At 29.2% G+C, this 14591-nt stretch overlaps 3 protein-coding genes across 5 annotated transcripts in view; 1 reads left to right on the plus strand and 2 right to left on the minus strand.

Annotated features, from left to right (window-relative positions):
* LOC106792486 (cytochrome P450 315a1, mitochondrial) overlaps positions 1–4033 on the minus strand; it is a 5069-nt gene extending 1036 nt beyond the window's left edge. The window contains exons 1-6 of the mRNA XM_014758924.1: positions 2024–4033; positions 1573–1763; positions 1151–1485; positions 814–1038; positions 429–641; positions 225–341 (exon numbers count right to left, since the gene is read on the minus strand). Of these exons, the coding sequence (XP_014614410.1) occupies positions 225–341; positions 429–641; positions 814–1038; positions 1151–1485; positions 1573–1763; positions 2024–2514 (1572 nt within the window). The 5' untranslated portion in view covers positions 2515–4033. The remainder of the gene's footprint in view (positions 1–224; positions 342–428; positions 642–813; positions 1039–1150; positions 1486–1572; positions 1764–2023) is intronic.
* Positions 4034–6402: 2369 nt separating this feature from the next.
* Positions 6403–9062, plus strand: LOC106792492 (transmembrane protein 120 homolog). Of its 2 annotated transcripts, none has more exons than XM_014758930.1 (6): positions 6403–6910; positions 7554–7672; positions 7763–7921; positions 8071–8163; positions 8267–8484; positions 8566–9062. In XM_014758930.1, the coding sequence occupies exons 1-6, from the start codon at positions 6842–6844 to the stop codon at positions 8973–8975; spliced, it is 1068 nt and encodes a 355-aa protein (XP_014614416.1). In that variant the 5' UTR covers positions 6403–6841; the 3' UTR covers positions 8976–9062. The 2 variants fall into 2 exon arrangements, with proteins under 2 accessions (XP_014614416.1, XP_014614418.1); XM_014758932.1 differs by lacking the exon at positions 6403–6910 and adding an exon at positions 6948–7038.
* A 635-nt stretch (positions 9063–9697) lies between these two features.
* LOC106792494 (probable cytochrome P450 301a1, mitochondrial) lies at positions 9698–13894 on the minus strand. Of its 2 annotated transcripts, XM_014758935.1 has the most exons (11): positions 13825–13894; positions 13094–13305; positions 12745–12991; positions 12062–12178; positions 11833–11909; positions 11568–11763; positions 11282–11441; positions 11007–11176; positions 10816–10894; positions 10505–10702; positions 9698–9983 (listed from the first exon to the last, which is right to left on the minus strand). In XM_014758935.1, exons 1-11 carry the CDS (start codon positions 13839–13841, stop codon positions 9876–9878), a joined length of 1581 nt encoding a protein of 526 aa, XP_014614421.1. In that variant the 5' UTR covers positions 13842–13894; the 3' UTR covers positions 9698–9875. The 2 variants fall into 2 exon arrangements, with proteins under 2 accessions (XP_014614421.1, XP_014614420.1); XM_014758934.1 differs by lacking the exon at positions 13825–13894 and having other exon boundaries at positions 13094–13345.
* Positions 13895–14591: the final 697 nt, after the last annotated feature.

Here is a 14591-nt window from a genome sequence, read left to right on the forward strand (position 1 = left end):
TTGTGAATTGTATATACAAAATAATATGAGATTGTAAATAATCGTCTTTTCTCTTTTAATCATCCGAATTTAAATGGCAATGTAAAATTTAATTTACGCCTTAATGGAAGAAGATAAAAAAAAATATTATATATACATACATATATATATATATGTGATATGTAAAAAGTTACTAAAATTTGTCTACAACGACGTTACCCTTAATTTTTTCTCTACTATCTTACCGTAAAGTTTCTCTTAATTAATTTAAGCTTTATTGGTTTAGACGGTACGGATATCAAGTGCAATATCAATTTCACTTCGTCTTTATTCATACATTTTATTTTGAAAGTACGAACAAGCTGTGAATGAAAAAAAAAAACAAGATTTATTAGATATTCCAAATATATTTTAATAGAATAACTTATATTTGAAAAAAATATGATTACCTCGGCCAATACAAGAGATATTTGAATTTCAGCGAGTTTACGACCTACGCAACTTCTTGCTCCTAAAGCGAATGGTATATTAGCATGAGGATTAACTACGTCCTGATAATTACCATTTTCTGTTCGTATCCATCTTTCTGGATAAAATTCGTTCGGTCGTGGAAAATTAATGGGATCTCTGCTACTCGAATACAATGAAAGTAAAATTAATTCCTATATAACAAAAAAAAAGGAGAAAAAAAAGAAAAATTCATTCATTCATTCAATATTGTAGTCATTAAATTAATTTGATTATTAATTATTAATTTTCTTGTAATCAATCAATATGCATGCACTGTCAATGATATTGTTGGAAAAACAAACATATATAAAATTGTATATTTACCCCTTTAGGTACAAAATATCCACCAATGACATTATCCTCTGGCAAATATCTCGTAATAAATGGAGCTATTGGGTATAGCCTAAGGGTTTCCTTAATAACTCCTTTAATCAAGGAATTACGTAATATTTCCTTGGATGATAAATTTTGAATAGATTCGTACAACTTGTCTTGCAATTTGGTATCATTACCAAGTAAAAATAACATCCATTGAGTGGAGAAAGCTGTCTGAAAGTAAAATTAAAACAAATTGGATGTTAACATTGACCTGAACGATTAATTATTTATTAATTAATCAAACGAACATGTCACTGATTTAATATTTGTAATAAAAAAATACCGTATCTCCAGCCGCAATAATAAAGTCAGTGACTATCCTAACAAGATCATCGTCCCGAATTCCTTCGTTCATCATCGTCTGCAGTAGACCATCACCACCAAGGTGAACCATTTCCGGTACCAATGTTCGAACGATACTTAATGCCGAATCTGCAGACTCAACGAATTTATTCCAGGAAGGTAGTCTCAAGGTTTTTGCTAATTTTGCCGGTAATACTGATAACTCAGCTGTATATTCGAATATTTTGTGCAACGATTTAGCTAAGTTTTCAGAATAACGTGATATTACTGATTTATGTTGATGCCATGTGGATCCCATTAAAGTTGCCAACATTGCTATTTTGTATAGGAATATGTTTGATTGAAAATAATTCACGAAATATTGTTGTTATTAAAATATATAATTATTATTAAATCCTATACCTTCGATTGACCATTGATATAGTTGAGTTTCCAATTGGGATAACGTATCATCACTATTATGTTGAGTTATCCATTTTTCTACTAATCCCTCAGCAGCCTTTTGACATGGACCAACAAACATGTCCGTTGGATCTGATAACAGCATCACCTTGTTTAATATTCGCCGATATTTTAGCCATTCTTCTCCGTTCCTATGAAATAATATTGTCTATTTAATTGTTTTGATAATTAAATTACATTTTATGTTAAATCTATGAGAAATATATTAGGATTGAGGATAATTTATCAGTATTATTATATTGTATATAAGAATATAATCGTGTGTGTATCACATAACTCTATGAGTTTCTGCTATGAAACACATTTTATTCATTTTATATTGTAATATTAATTATATATACTATAATGTAATCAAAAATAAAATGTAATAGAAGAAGAAAAATGGACTTACATGAAAAGCAATCCTCGTTCCAAAGATCTAAGCTCATTATAAATAAGCCAAGCCTCCGGAAGAAAATGTTTAGGCGTTGGTCCTTCGAGCCTAAAAATTCTTCGATATTCCTGGGGTGAGTTAACAAAAACTACCATTACCGGGCCGATACGTTCCCTATAAATCGGTCCTAATTCTTTGTGCCTACGATCGACGTATTCGTGAAGCATCTTCGCACCACCGGTATTTAAGAATTCAAATATTGTACCAAATAACGGGAAACCTTTGGGTTTCGGTGGTTCCCTTAAAATAACTGCCGAGTTTGTTGTAATCGAAGTTACATATTTTCTTTCGACGTAAGACTTTCCCGATGATATGTCCGATTTCTTTTTGATATCCATTTTATTTTTATCATTTACGTTACCATTGACGAAAAGCTTTTTGCGCGACATAGAAGCCGCGTTAAACAAAGATGGACGAGATCTTTTCAAACTCGACCATAACGTACGCATTCTCGATAATAAATATATTCTCTTTACGAGAAAAGGATAAGAAGAAAGTAAAGGGATATAAAAAAAAGACGATTTTACGAAACGTTCGAATATATAATCCTCTCGTATTAACTCGGCGAATAACTTTGTCGAATAATTTTATGCTTGGCGAAATTGGAAACGACGATCAAATTCAAACGATCATGTTTTAACGACGATCACGTTTTCTCTGACCACCTCTCCTATTTCAATCTTCTTATATCTCTTACTAATTCCTCTTTTTTTTCTTTTTTTTATTTTATATTTTATTTATATCATATTAATTAATTTGCATACGACCACATTGAACTGATATAGCCAGCGTTATATTCTATTGGATTCTATTGGAATCTTTCATTCAAAATCTATTTATATTCTATTCATTTAAAATACTAATAACGATACAAAATGGCGTTACTCTTCTTCTTCTTCTTCCCCTTTTTTTCTTTTTTTTCTTTCTTTCCTTTTTTTCTTCTATAAACGTAAATAATTCAAAACGGAACCGGTTAACGCACAGTGCGTGAATGTGCGCGCTGCAGTTGTTGTTTGCTGTTCTTATTCTTGTCTTATTTCTTTCTTTCTTTTTCTCCTTCTCTGTTTCTTCTCTCTATTTCTCTCTTTAGTTTTCGTTTATTTTGTATAAATTTTAATAATAATACAAAACGAAAATGGAAACCACACAGTGGTGCGTGAATTATTCGCGTTGCAGTTGTCGTTGCGTTGCGTTGCGTTGCGTTGCTTTTCTTATTCTCGTATTTTTATCTCCTTTCCTGGTTCCTTAAATTTATATTTTTCTTGAATAAATATTAATAATAATTAAGTAAAACATAAAAAGAGAATCGGTTTAGAGACACACACATTACACACACGCGCAGAGTGCATGAGAGGTTGCGCGCGCGTGCTGCAATTCGCGGCTGAATGTCGAGACCGGAAATCGGACCGGAAAGCGGCGCGTCGCCGGCTACCAATCAGAATTATTCTTCTTAGCTTCGCGCCTCGAGATCCGAATACCGTTGTTGAACTATGCCGTTATCTAGAGAAGCCCGTTTACTTTATCCACAACCCCCTTCCACTATCTTTTTCTTCTTCTTCCTCTTCTTCTTCTTTTCTTCTTCTTCATAAACGAGAACAACGAAGAATTCTTCCTCTTCCTTTCTTCTTTTTCGATCAACAAACTCTCTCTTTACTGCTTTGTAATATAATTTTATAGAATACCTTTAACGCACAAAGCACAATTTTGTTTGACAACTGCAACACGCGACGATTATGATGATGATGATGATGATGATGATGATGACCAAGAAGAGAAGAAGAAGAAGAAGAAGAAGAAGAAGAAGAAGAGAACAATGTCGACAACGTTATCGTCGATCGAACAACTCAACCCGTCTTCTTTTCTTATCGTTCACGCGTCGTTGAACCTCCTGCACATTTATGTTTCTTTTCCTTCTTTCCTTCTCCTTTCTTACTCGTTCGTATTCGAAATATAAACTGCAACTCTTTCTTTATTTTTTCTTTTTACTAACCGCATGTATATATACTCCAACTCGTATTATTTGTTTATTTCGGAATACCATATATCCTAATGAGGGAAGATCTTTTTAAAAATTTATCATTGTTCCCGCCATTTTATCTCCCCCACCTCCATGCTAATTCATTCACTAATTCAATCGTTCGTATTATTTTTTATTCAGGTATATCACTAATTCTATTCAATTATAAAACGCACCACCTATGCTTGTTTTTAGTTAAAAAAAAAAAAAAAAAAAGGGAAAAAAGCACGTTTGTTTCAACTCCTTAGGTATATGTTTCAATGCGTGTTTATTTGTTTGTATATATGGTGGGTGTATATGTAGGATACTTTCTCATGCTCGGGTTGTCGCTAACTGGAGAACCCGACGACCGAGACTGCTTGAAGTTTAACAGTTTCGAACATTTTTCAATCTCTTACTCGAGTCTCTTCAAACTCCGAGAGAGAAAGACAGAGAAAAGCAGAGTGGGGATTCCTTTCTGTTCTATACAAGTCTCTTTAATTATAGAAACTGTCAAAGTATTTGACAAAATAATGCATCCAACATTTCCTTTATTTCTTTTAATCGCCCAACGATTGTACCAATTATTATAACACTGGACTTAAAAGTCAACAAATTGGAAACAATTCATTTTACTTGATAATCTAATTATATTTATATTATCAAATATATTTGTATAATTTATTGACATCATTTATTTGCTAAGTTAGTCTTTTTAAAAGAAAACAAAGAAATAGATCAAATCAATTTGATCTATTTTAGTTACCACGATTTTCGAATTGTTTTTCGGTCCTTCTCCCTCTTTATCGAAAAATGTGGAAATTCGTAGAAAATAAATTCTATAATTATATGTATGTATGTGTATAAGGAATGATTTAAAACTGGCGGTAAATAAAATCTATACCTATATATATATGTATGATGATACTATAGATAAAAAGGGTAAAGAAATCTACTTTTAAAGTCTGATAGGATTCACAGACTTTGAACGGTACACGATAATATCCACTATAAATAATGCAATAGACGTACCAATCGATCTGGAATATCTATTTCTTGTATTTAATGTCATACCAGTGATATTTTGGTGAGATTAAAAATCCAACTTCCGATGAAATAACATTGAACTCTTAAACGCGTACGATAAATCTTACAACTTCTTTTCTTCGTCTAATATTTATTTTACGATAAATGTTGACGTAGTATGAAAAAAAGAGAGGAAGTGGTTTCGTTTTGTAAATGATAGTATTTAATGCTATGCAAGAGAATGTTTTTATCATTTAAACAATATTTATATTTATAACGATCCATGAAAATTGTTAAAGAAGATTTCCAATTTGAAATTTTTCAAATCTTTTGAATCTTTCTTCTTTTTCCTCTCCTATGTCGGAAGGAATATAAATAAGAAGAGTAGTAGTATACTAATGCAAATCATCTTTTTTCCATTCCAAATCGTGGTGGAACGTGCTTGGTCAAGGACCGCTGAAAAATTCTGACCGTTTTAAGTTGTTTTTATATACGTACGCATATATATATATATATATATATATATATATATATACATATATATATTTTTTTTAAATTATTATTGTTACATAATTTGTATCAGATTTATTGATTATTATTATTATTATTATTATTATTGATTTGCTTTGAATGTTCGTAATCGATTTATTCCCTAATCGGCACGAACTTTTCGGATAATAATAATGATATCTTGCTGAAAAAATTCCTTTCAATTGTAACAAATACTTATTGATTATTTTAAATATAAATAAATCAAATATTAATTATATTACATATTTAATAAATACGCAAATGAAAATACGTTTACGAACATTTATCGTATCAAACGTGACCTTGTATCTTGACTATTTAATTATTAAAAGTAATCTTATGAAGACAAATTTAGCAAATCGAGACAATGTATGATAAAAAAAATAAAATGAAAAGATAAAGATGCTTGTGGAATGATTGAAATAAATCATCGTCATATTCATCGAACACTGACACTCGTCAGCGATAAAAAAGATTTCGAACGTATCGTATATTATTTTTTTCTTCTTTTATTTTTTGTTTTGAAGGAAAACAGAAAAACAAAAAAAAGGTATCCTTTAAATTTCTTGCATACCGGAAGATGGCGCTTTTCCGTAATTGCATAATTTTTTTTTTTATTTCCACTTTCGAGAAAGTGACGACGATAGCGCCATCTACGCGACCTTTGGACAATTAACGTTGCACTTCAGTGACGTATCAAGATATTCTAGGTGCCCTCCTCTCGTGAATTTTCTTCCAACACCATGAGTTTGTAATTGTTCTTTTTCTTCCTTATTTCTTTCATTTCTTTCCTTCTCTCTCTCTCTCTCTTTCTCTCTCAATTACGATAGAAACGATAAATCGTGGAGGAAAGTATACGCAAGAATTAAAAAATCAATCGTATCATGGAAATAGGTTAGATTATTTTTGTTCACAATAATTGATCGTTATATTCTATTACAAATTTAAATAGGATTTTATTGTTTATTGTTAAAATCGATTGAAAAGACTGAGATGACGATATACTCGATATCATAGAACGCACGATAGTGATTGCATGTCTCGACAGTGTTCGATGGTTCGATGTTCATTGACGACGATTCTACACGAGAAAACGACATCTAAGATAAATATTATTCAAGATTTTTCATACAGAGGACTCATATTTTTTATTTCAATACTAATATATAATAAATAATTTCATCCAAAGTATAGAAATAAATATATAAATAACGAACGAAAAAATGGACACTGACGTTGAATCTTGTTTAAAAGATTGGAAGGACTTGGCACGAGATTATAAGGAGTTGGAGGTAAAAAAAAAAAGAAAAATCTAACTGAAATAATCAGGGAGGAGGAGGAGAAGAATAATGAAAAAATCTATCCTTTACTTTTCGTTTTTTCTCCAATAATATTATTCTTTATCGCGGGAGAAAGACAGGTTAAGTTGTTTATTTCTTTGACGAATTGCATTTAAATATCATAACAAAATGCACATTAAAGGAATAAAAATAAATTAATAAATATCATTAATATGTTAATGAACTTTGTGAACTTTGAAACCTATCGATTTGTCTACCTTTTTCTTTTTCATTCTTTCTATTATTTTTTCCCCTCTTTCTTTTGCTTAGTTATAAAAAAATATTTCTTTTTTTGTAACAATGATTACACGATAATGACGATAATGATTATGATTTATTATTGATTAATATTTATTTCTTTTATAATGTAGCGATTGAATGATTCAAATTGTTTGATAAATTGGTTTCTGATATTTAAACATTTATTTAATACAGCCTGTATTATACGCATTAAACATAGAATAACAATAATAGCACGATAACAATGATAATTTGTTATCTTTTACTAACATTCATTTCTTTTATAATATAGCGTTTGCGTGATATTATTTTTTGAATAATTAATGTTTATCATATGTGTGATTTTTTATTACAGGTACTAAATAGGGAATATCTTGCTAAATTAGAAGAAGTTAGAGAGTTACAAGCAAAATGTGTTAAAGGAATCTCTCATCAAAGATATAGAATGAATATTATTTCTAAATCTCTAAAACAGTAAGTTTATTATAGTGAAGAAGATAAGTTTACTACTTACATTAAAAGATTATATAATACATATATATATATATATATTTATTTATTTAGGCTTCATGAGAAAAGTACAAGAATGACGTTAGATAAAGATATGATAAGAAGAGAACAACAATTACATGAAATGGAACAAACTTTACCAAAACCAAACGGTGTATATCTTCAAATTATATTAGGCAGTGTTAATGTTTCTATATTGAACAAAAATGATAAGTAAGGTTTCTTCTTTATCTTTTTTCCTTATATATAGAAAAATATGAAATAAAATACATATATGTAAGGAAATATAAAATATTTGTATTAATATCAGATTAATTATCATCGAGAACTAATGATCAATTTACTTTTTTTTATCTTCTCAGATTTAAATACAAGGATGAATATGAAAAATTTAAATTAGTATTATCTGTGATTGGTTTTGTGCTATCTGTTTTAAATCTTTTTACTAATGTAAGGTAAGATTTATAAATATATATATCAATTATTCAACGAATCTTAATTATTTCTTTAATATAATGTTTTAATATTATTAAAAAAAAAAAATGAATATTATTTTAGAACATTGGAACTGAGTTTGATGTTCCTTCTAGTCTGGTATTATTGCACATTAACAATAAGAGAAAGTATTCTTAAAGTAAATGGATCAAGAATTAAAGGCTGGTGGCGATTTCATCACTTTCTCTCTACTGTAGTGTCGGCTGTTTTATTAGTGTGGCCAAATACAGGTGCTTGGTATGCATTTCGTGGTCAATTTATTTGGTTCAATGTATATATTAGTAAGTATTCTAATCTGTTTAATGATTTTAATTAATTCTTTTTGATTATCTCGATACTTTCATAAATATTAATATTTTTAGGTATAGTACAATATCTACAATTTCGTTATCAACGGGGTGTACTTTATCGTTTAAAAGCATTAGGTGAAAGACATAATATGGATATTACTATTGAAGGTTTTCATTCTTGGATGTGGCGTGGACTATCGTTTCTCCTTCCATTCCTATTTGTTGGATACTTTTTCCAACTTTATAACGCTTATATATTATATGTTTTAATATCACATCCAGAGGCTACTTGGCACGTTTCGGTTCTCAGTGCTATGTTCTTGATATTATTCTTAGGAAACGTCACTACAACCGTCATGGTCATTCCACAAAAATTAAGAGAACAGGTTAAGGATCATCTTCCCGGTGTATTTACTAATAAATCTGATCGCAGAAAGGATGTTGTCAAGGAGGAAATTAAAACCGATAATAAAAGTGATTAAAAAGGACATCGATAGATCTATAATATCGATCAAAAACAAATAAAAGTGGTTTTGTTCATTTATATATATATATATATATATATAAATCAAATGATATTTGCATAATTAAATAGATGGTTAAATAAGTCTCGATAAAAAAAATAGGTGAGTGCTCACATCATCTTAACTAAAATCAGATTTGTACGAAAGAATTTCTATTTGTTGGCATATTGATCCCTCCTTCCTCCCTATTTAGATAAATCATTTTAAATAGATGCATTTTGTCATGATTTCGTTCCGTGATACTTTATACTTTATACACTAAATTGTAATATTGAAAATATTATTTTTTGAACAAAAAGCATTATAAAATTATAGAATTATTTATTTAATAAGTGATACATCTATACTACTTCAGTTACACGCACACGTGTCCGTCAATTTAGTATCGATCGTGCTTGGTAAACGAGCATTGCTATGATTTATAGATTTCTGTGATTAATTATTATAAGTATCAAATTATCTGGGACAATTCATACATAAGAGAATTGATTTGTTTGTAATGTATTTATTATAATCTATGTATGTAAATATAAATAAAATTACCAATGTGACTCACACGCATACACACATATAATAAATTTTGTCTAAGCATTGTTTTTCATGCTATAATTTTTAATTATATACTGCAATTATTATTATTATATATATTTTAAATATTATATTTATTTTTTATCTGAAATATATCAAATTTAATAATAAATAATATTAATGTAATATTTATATACAATCATGTAAATTGAATAAAGAACTTTATGTTTCTCAATAATATTGCCTAAACTTTTTCTATACCGAGGTGTATCGAGGGTTGCCTATCTCAAGGCGGGTAAATATAAATAATGAATGTACAAATAAATCTACCTATCTGTTAATAAATGTTAATTTTAGTGGTCCTTTAGGCGTGTACATCGGATCAATATAATAATCTAATTTTTCATGGTGATATTCTATTTTATAATGCTGTAAGATCTGAAATAGAAAAATAATCTTAAACTTACCTCCTAAACTATATTCATTGAATAAATAATAATTTAAATTTGCATTAGATTGGCATGTAAAAGTCAATGTTAGATGATCATTTACTTGTTAGATAAACGAAATATTTCTCATATCGTAATAAAATAACTATGAAAATAATTAAATGACCGGAGGAATTAATTATTGTTTGAGTTCGTTAAGCGTAACCATCGGAAAGTTAACTACTATGAATATCTCGTGAGCACCAAGCGTATCTTCGTATAAATGTCCTTATTCGTGTAGTCAATTTCTCTTTCAATTACTATTCAACAACGTAAAAATACTACGGTCTCTCATTTTCTTCATTAGAAAAAAAAAATCAAGGGTCAAATTTGAAATAATTTTGTAAATTTGTTTATTTTTCTTAGTAGATATTATTATCCGCTAGAAAAGATAATAAACGTCTTCCTCTGTTTAGATCAGCCTTTTAAACTATCCAAGTAAGACAATAGTATAATATTTCTGGAACTCACCTTACTGATTACAATAATCATTTCCAATTCAGCAAATCGTCGTCCAAGACACATACGCTTACCATAGCCAAAAGGAAGTGACGCAAATGCATGAAGTACACCGTTATCTTGTAACCATCTTTCAGGAATGAATTCTTCACTACTTGGAAAGTATTTGTCTAGATTGCTTATAACGTAATGTTGAAAAACAACTTGCACCTATACACATATATCCACACATACATAGAAATACATTTAATATTTAACATATAATTTAACTAGACAATGAAATCTTTAAAAATAAGATTTTTGTACAAAACCAATTTTCTTACCCCTTTCGGTACATTATAACCACTGATTATTGTATCTTTAGTCATACATCTTCCATTTCCAATAACAACAGGATACATCCTAATTTAAATATAAACAAAATACTAAATAAATGAAATAATGATTATATTAAATATTACATAATTAAGCATGAAACGCGTTCAATATTACTACTGTATAGAAAAATAAAAACCTCAAAGTTTCTTTAATACAAGCTTTCAAATATTTCAAATTTTCTAAGTGTACTGCTTCCATCGGTGCATCTCTTAATGGTAATATGTTGCATATTTCTTTGTAAGCAATATCTTGTTTTTCTGGATGCGTTGCCAATTGATATAATACTGATCCCACAGCATTCGAAGTCTTTAGAAAAATAATAATTAGAAAAATTTACTGGGCCACATAGCGTGGCGCGGAAAGAACCTATGGGACAACCTAATATATATACACAAACTCATACATACTTACAGTATCTATACCAACTAGAAATAAATCAAGTGCTAAAATTGTTGCTAATTTCGAATTTCCTTCTAAAGCCAAAACTCTTTCCAACAATGATAATTCTTTGGTAGAATTTGGAGAATCGTTCCAGTTCGATAAAGCAGCATTCGTATATTTTGATGTAATTCTAAATCACATTAGGAATAATATAAAATATATTTATTTATTTAATTATATTTGTAAATTAATTAAATTTCTTGTTTCTTTAATATACGTATTTGTTTTCGTTTATGTATTTTTTGTCAATACAAACCGTACAATAGTATCGAGTGCATTAACATATTTTTTCCAAGTAGGTGTATTAAAAATCCTCCAAAAAGGTATTTTAAGTTCCAGAACACCGACGTTTTTGAAAAATGTAACTACTGCGTTTATTAATTCTTGTGTTTCGAGATTAGCATTGTTGTCTAAACAACCCAAACGAACGTCCAATGCAACTCGTGCGATAGCTGTTAATTATATTCTATGTTGTTCAGTCTACTTTTAGAAAGAAATAATAATAACATAAGTATACTTACACTCGAGCGACCATTTATGTATCTCATTTAAAAAATCATCAGGTGCTTCATTATTCAAATTCTTTATACTTTCTATCCTGCAATATAATATCAGAATTAATTATACAAAATCATGTCAACTTCAAAAGTTGAATAGAATGAAGACAAATGAGCAATGGAAAGGATAAAAATAGAAAGGGAAAAAAGAAAAGAATATAACTGAAAAGGGAAAGGCATTCTGTAATTATACCTTCTGAGGAATGAACGACTTGCTTCCTCAATTGCACCGACATACATTTTTGCTGTTCGTGGTTGAAGCATTACTTGTTGTACTTTGCTACGGAAATGATACCAACTCTCTCCGTGTCTAAACAACAGAACGATAAAACTTTAATGGTCAAAATAAATTATGTGTTTTGCAATTACAAAAGATTATTTTCTTTTTTTATTCTTCACACTACTTTCATTACAAAATATTTCGTTTGAATTCGTATTAGATAATAATACATTTTATGGATCATAAAATTTGTGCTCTTTCGTGAGAACTTAATATATATTATACCATAGATTTCACCGGATTGTTATCTAACAAGTACTTTACCTATACACGTTCTTGTAAAACCTACTGTATAATATTTCCTTGGATTGTTACGTAAAGTTTCTTACAATATGCTTTTAGAATACAATATGCATTTAGTATGCATTTAGTATGCACTTCATATGCATAAGAAATGATATACTTTCTAAGTAAAGATAAATATTACGGTGGTTTCGGTTTTTCTATGGAAAAGTTTTCTTTTCAGTAAAAGAGTGTTACTTGAAGTTTGAATTTTCTAAATTGGCGCTAAAACTTAAATGGCGTAGATTTAATTTAAGCACCACACACATACACACAATTTAATTTGGGTGAAATAATAATAAATAATTACTTACACAGCAATAACACCAGCATCATTATCGAAGAATTCTTTTCTTAATACATGTTTATAATAATTCAGAGAAGGCATGGACGGTCGATGAGGCATTTTATCTTCTTGTCGAAAAATTCGTTCAATTTCGTTCGCATCGTAAACAAAAACCATATCTGGTCTGCCAAGTAAATTTTCAATCTTAACAATATTTCCATATTGTTCGTATAATCTCTTGGAAACCTTATCCACCGATTGTATTTTAAAATCACCTGAAATTCGTTAGGGACAGATTAGAATAATGTTCTCACATTTATATAGAAGAAAAGTCTAATGGTATTATTATAAGATTATTGTTTATAAAATGTTACTACCTATGTAAGGAATAAAACGCCATGTATTTCCTAAAATAGGAATTGGTTTTGGTCCAGGTATTTCCGCATATGGACGATAACTCGGGCATTCATGTTTTTCAACTGTGGCTGCCAAAGTTTCTAAAGTTCTATATACCGTGTGTTGATCATTTTTATTATGCTTCGAAAATCTTAGAAAAAAGACAGAGAGAAGCTTCGACGAAGCATGAATTCTATAATTCAAAGAAATATTAAATATCATTTATTGTACAATATTTGAAATGCATTTTCGCGTGTAAATGAGAACGATTATATTTTTATAAAATATAATTAAAAGTAACAGGAACATTAAAAATACTTATAAATTTGAATTTGAATTTTCTTTTGTACAAGGTGAATTAATGGAAATTTTAAAATACAAAATAACATTACAGAGGAACATTAAAAGTGATATCAAAATTCGAGTTATTCGTAAATTTAAAAGTTTCAAACACAGTAAGAAATAATCGAAATATCGAAGTTATAAATAACGCGGGAAAATTCAAATTCTTTCTTCTGACAATCTTTCGAATGTCAAGTAACATTAATAGTATTTTTTAGAATTATTTGTAGATTCGAAAAGTAATCTGAAAATTATAAAACAGTAAAACTACATTGACTTAGAATCTTGAAAAAATAATTCAAAATTATATCAGGAAATTGTGTAATAAATTGAAGATAATTAATTAATAATCTTTATTTTGTAGACTCACCTAAACGAAGCTATCATTTTTTAGAAAGTTTATTAATGATAGTAATTAATTATTTATACAAACACACCCGACACATCGTTTACTTTTTTACGGATAACGATCTAATTGTAAATAAAAAACAATGAATTACGTAAAGGATCTTTAAAACAAATATAATAAAATGACAAAGTGGAGAAGCACTAATATTAAACAAGTGAGTTGAGTTCGCGTTAAGCGTTCGAGTTATGTTACAGTGTTCGAAATATGAATTCACACACGTAAATAATAACAAATGATTTATTTGGTTCCAGTAAGCGAGTAAATAATCGAACTAAAAAGAGTCGATTAAAATACTTTTTACTTATTTGTACGTCTTTACAAATTGAATGCCCGAAAGAAAGTGACTCGTCGTCGGTGCGAGAGAAATGATGGTAAGCACTTTCCTCGCCCTTTATCTCAAGCCGCCTCAATCAAGCATTAAGGATGTTTAGTCTACCTATGATGATAAGGACGCTAGCCGCTCGACACCCTAGATGCTTAGAAGCCGAGTCATATAACTTTCGCGCACGAGAATTATAACTCTTGTGAATCTACCTGGTGAAATATATGACTGGACAAAGTAGAGGGAGTAGTTGGGAGAAAGAAATATCGAGTAGGGGGAAGATTATGTGCATTGCATCATAAAGTGTTTTTAATGAAGTCCCTTCATTTTAAGCATCGGCGTAAACAAATTTAACATTAACTGAAGAATGGAGAAAACCCCGTCTTTTAAAACTCTCAAGAGAAAT

The sequence above is a fragment of the Polistes canadensis genome, unplaced genomic scaffold (assembly GCF_001313835.1).
Source record: "Polistes canadensis isolate GaletaPanama2010 unplaced genomic scaffold, ASM131383v1 scaffold_448, whole genome shotgun sequence".
Lineage (NCBI taxonomy): Eukaryota > Metazoa > Arthropoda > Insecta > Hymenoptera > Vespidae > Polistes > Polistes canadensis.

Bases quoted from the DNA above. Each gene is read 5' to 3' on its own strand.
- LOC106792494 (XM_014758934.1), bottom strand. From the start codon at position 13,334: ATGATATTTAATATTTCTTTGAATTATAGAATTCATGCTTCGTCGAAG. The intron at 11,442-11,567 runs GTTTGTATTGAC...AATGTGATTTAG, and splicing joins GCACTCGATACTATTGTACG to AATTACATCAAAATATACGA. The intron at 9,984-10,504 runs GTGAGTTCCAGA...TTTCTATTTCAG, and splicing joins TGATTATTGTAATCAGTAAG to ATCTTACAGCATTATAAAAT.
- LOC106792492 (XM_014758930.1), top strand. From the start codon at position 6,842: ATGGACACTGACGTTGAATCTTGTTTAAAAGATTGGAAGGACTTGGCA. The intron at 6,911-7,553 runs GTAAAAAAAAAA...TTTTTATTACAG, and splicing joins GAGATTATAAGGAGTTGGAG to GTACTAAATAGGGAATATCT. The intron at 7,673-7,762 runs GTAAGTTTATTA...TTATTTATTTAG, and splicing joins ATTTCTAAATCTCTAAAACA to GCTTCATGAGAAAAGTACAA.